The sequence below is a fragment of the Penaeus monodon genome, chromosome 20, assembly GCF_015228065.2.
Source record: "Penaeus monodon isolate SGIC_2016 chromosome 20, NSTDA_Pmon_1, whole genome shotgun sequence".
NCBI classification, from domain to species: Eukaryota; Metazoa; Arthropoda; class Malacostraca; order Decapoda; family Penaeidae; genus Penaeus; species Penaeus monodon.
The window spans coordinates 32468558-32469298 of record NC_051405.1 but is presented as its reverse complement, the minus strand read 5'-3'; the positions used below and the strand labels follow the sequence as shown (position 1 = coordinate 32469298).

The window sequence follows — 741 nt, the reverse complement described above, 5'->3', positions numbered from 1 at the left end:
GGGGTGAGTGCATCAGTACTATAAAGAATTACCTAGATTTTTTGTCTATTGTCAAGTAAAGAACCAATTATAGCTCTACTAAAGTATAAAAAATTTTGAGAGCATAGCATTGCCTATGGTAGTTCAGCCGTAAGTGATTACAAAAACTTGCTGCGATCTATAACCTATAATCTTAAATAAAACTCCATAGCCTTACCACTGAGCTACGGAGCCTTAGAGAATGGATAGTATCCTGTTCAAATACTGGTAAGCAATTATTTAAAATTTTTCCTCCATGTCTAGTCTTGTGGCTGGGGACGTGGAAGGCCGCTTCAACCAGCTCTTCAAACGCATAACCAGCGTGAACCAGAAGAATGGCCCCTTCTCATTCCTCCTCTGTGTGGGAGATTTCTTTGGGGCCGACAATTCCCAGTGGCTGCCATATAAGTCTGGGGCTCTCAAAGGTAGGTTCCTCTGAAAAAGCAACCAGATAAGGATAATGAATGATATCAAAGCAGGATTAGTCTCCAAATATCAGGTTTGTGTGAGGATGGTTACAATTCATATCATATTTTACTGAATTATATATTTTTTTTCAGTGCCACTGACGACCTATGTCTTGGGGCCCCATGTGCCAGGCCTGTCATCCAATTACCCAGACCTGAAAGGCTGTGAATTGTGTGAAAATGTCATATACTTGGGTGAGCTTGACAAGGTGATTGTACTGCATGTAGAACAGAGCTGGTGATAATGTTATATGTA

General features: G+C 40.6%; 1 protein-coding gene across 1 annotated transcript in view; it reads left to right on the top strand.

Moving 5' to 3' along the window:
• The window catches only part of LOC119585773 (CWF19-like protein 1), a 14600-nt gene that overhangs the window by 1087 nt on the left and 12772 nt on the right, over positions 1-741 (top strand). Inside the window, exons 2-3 of the mRNA XM_037934485.1 lie at positions 283-443; positions 579-680. Of these exons, the coding sequence (XP_037790413.1) occupies positions 283-443; positions 579-680 (263 nt within the window). The remainder of the gene's footprint in view (positions 1-282; positions 444-578; positions 681-741) is intronic.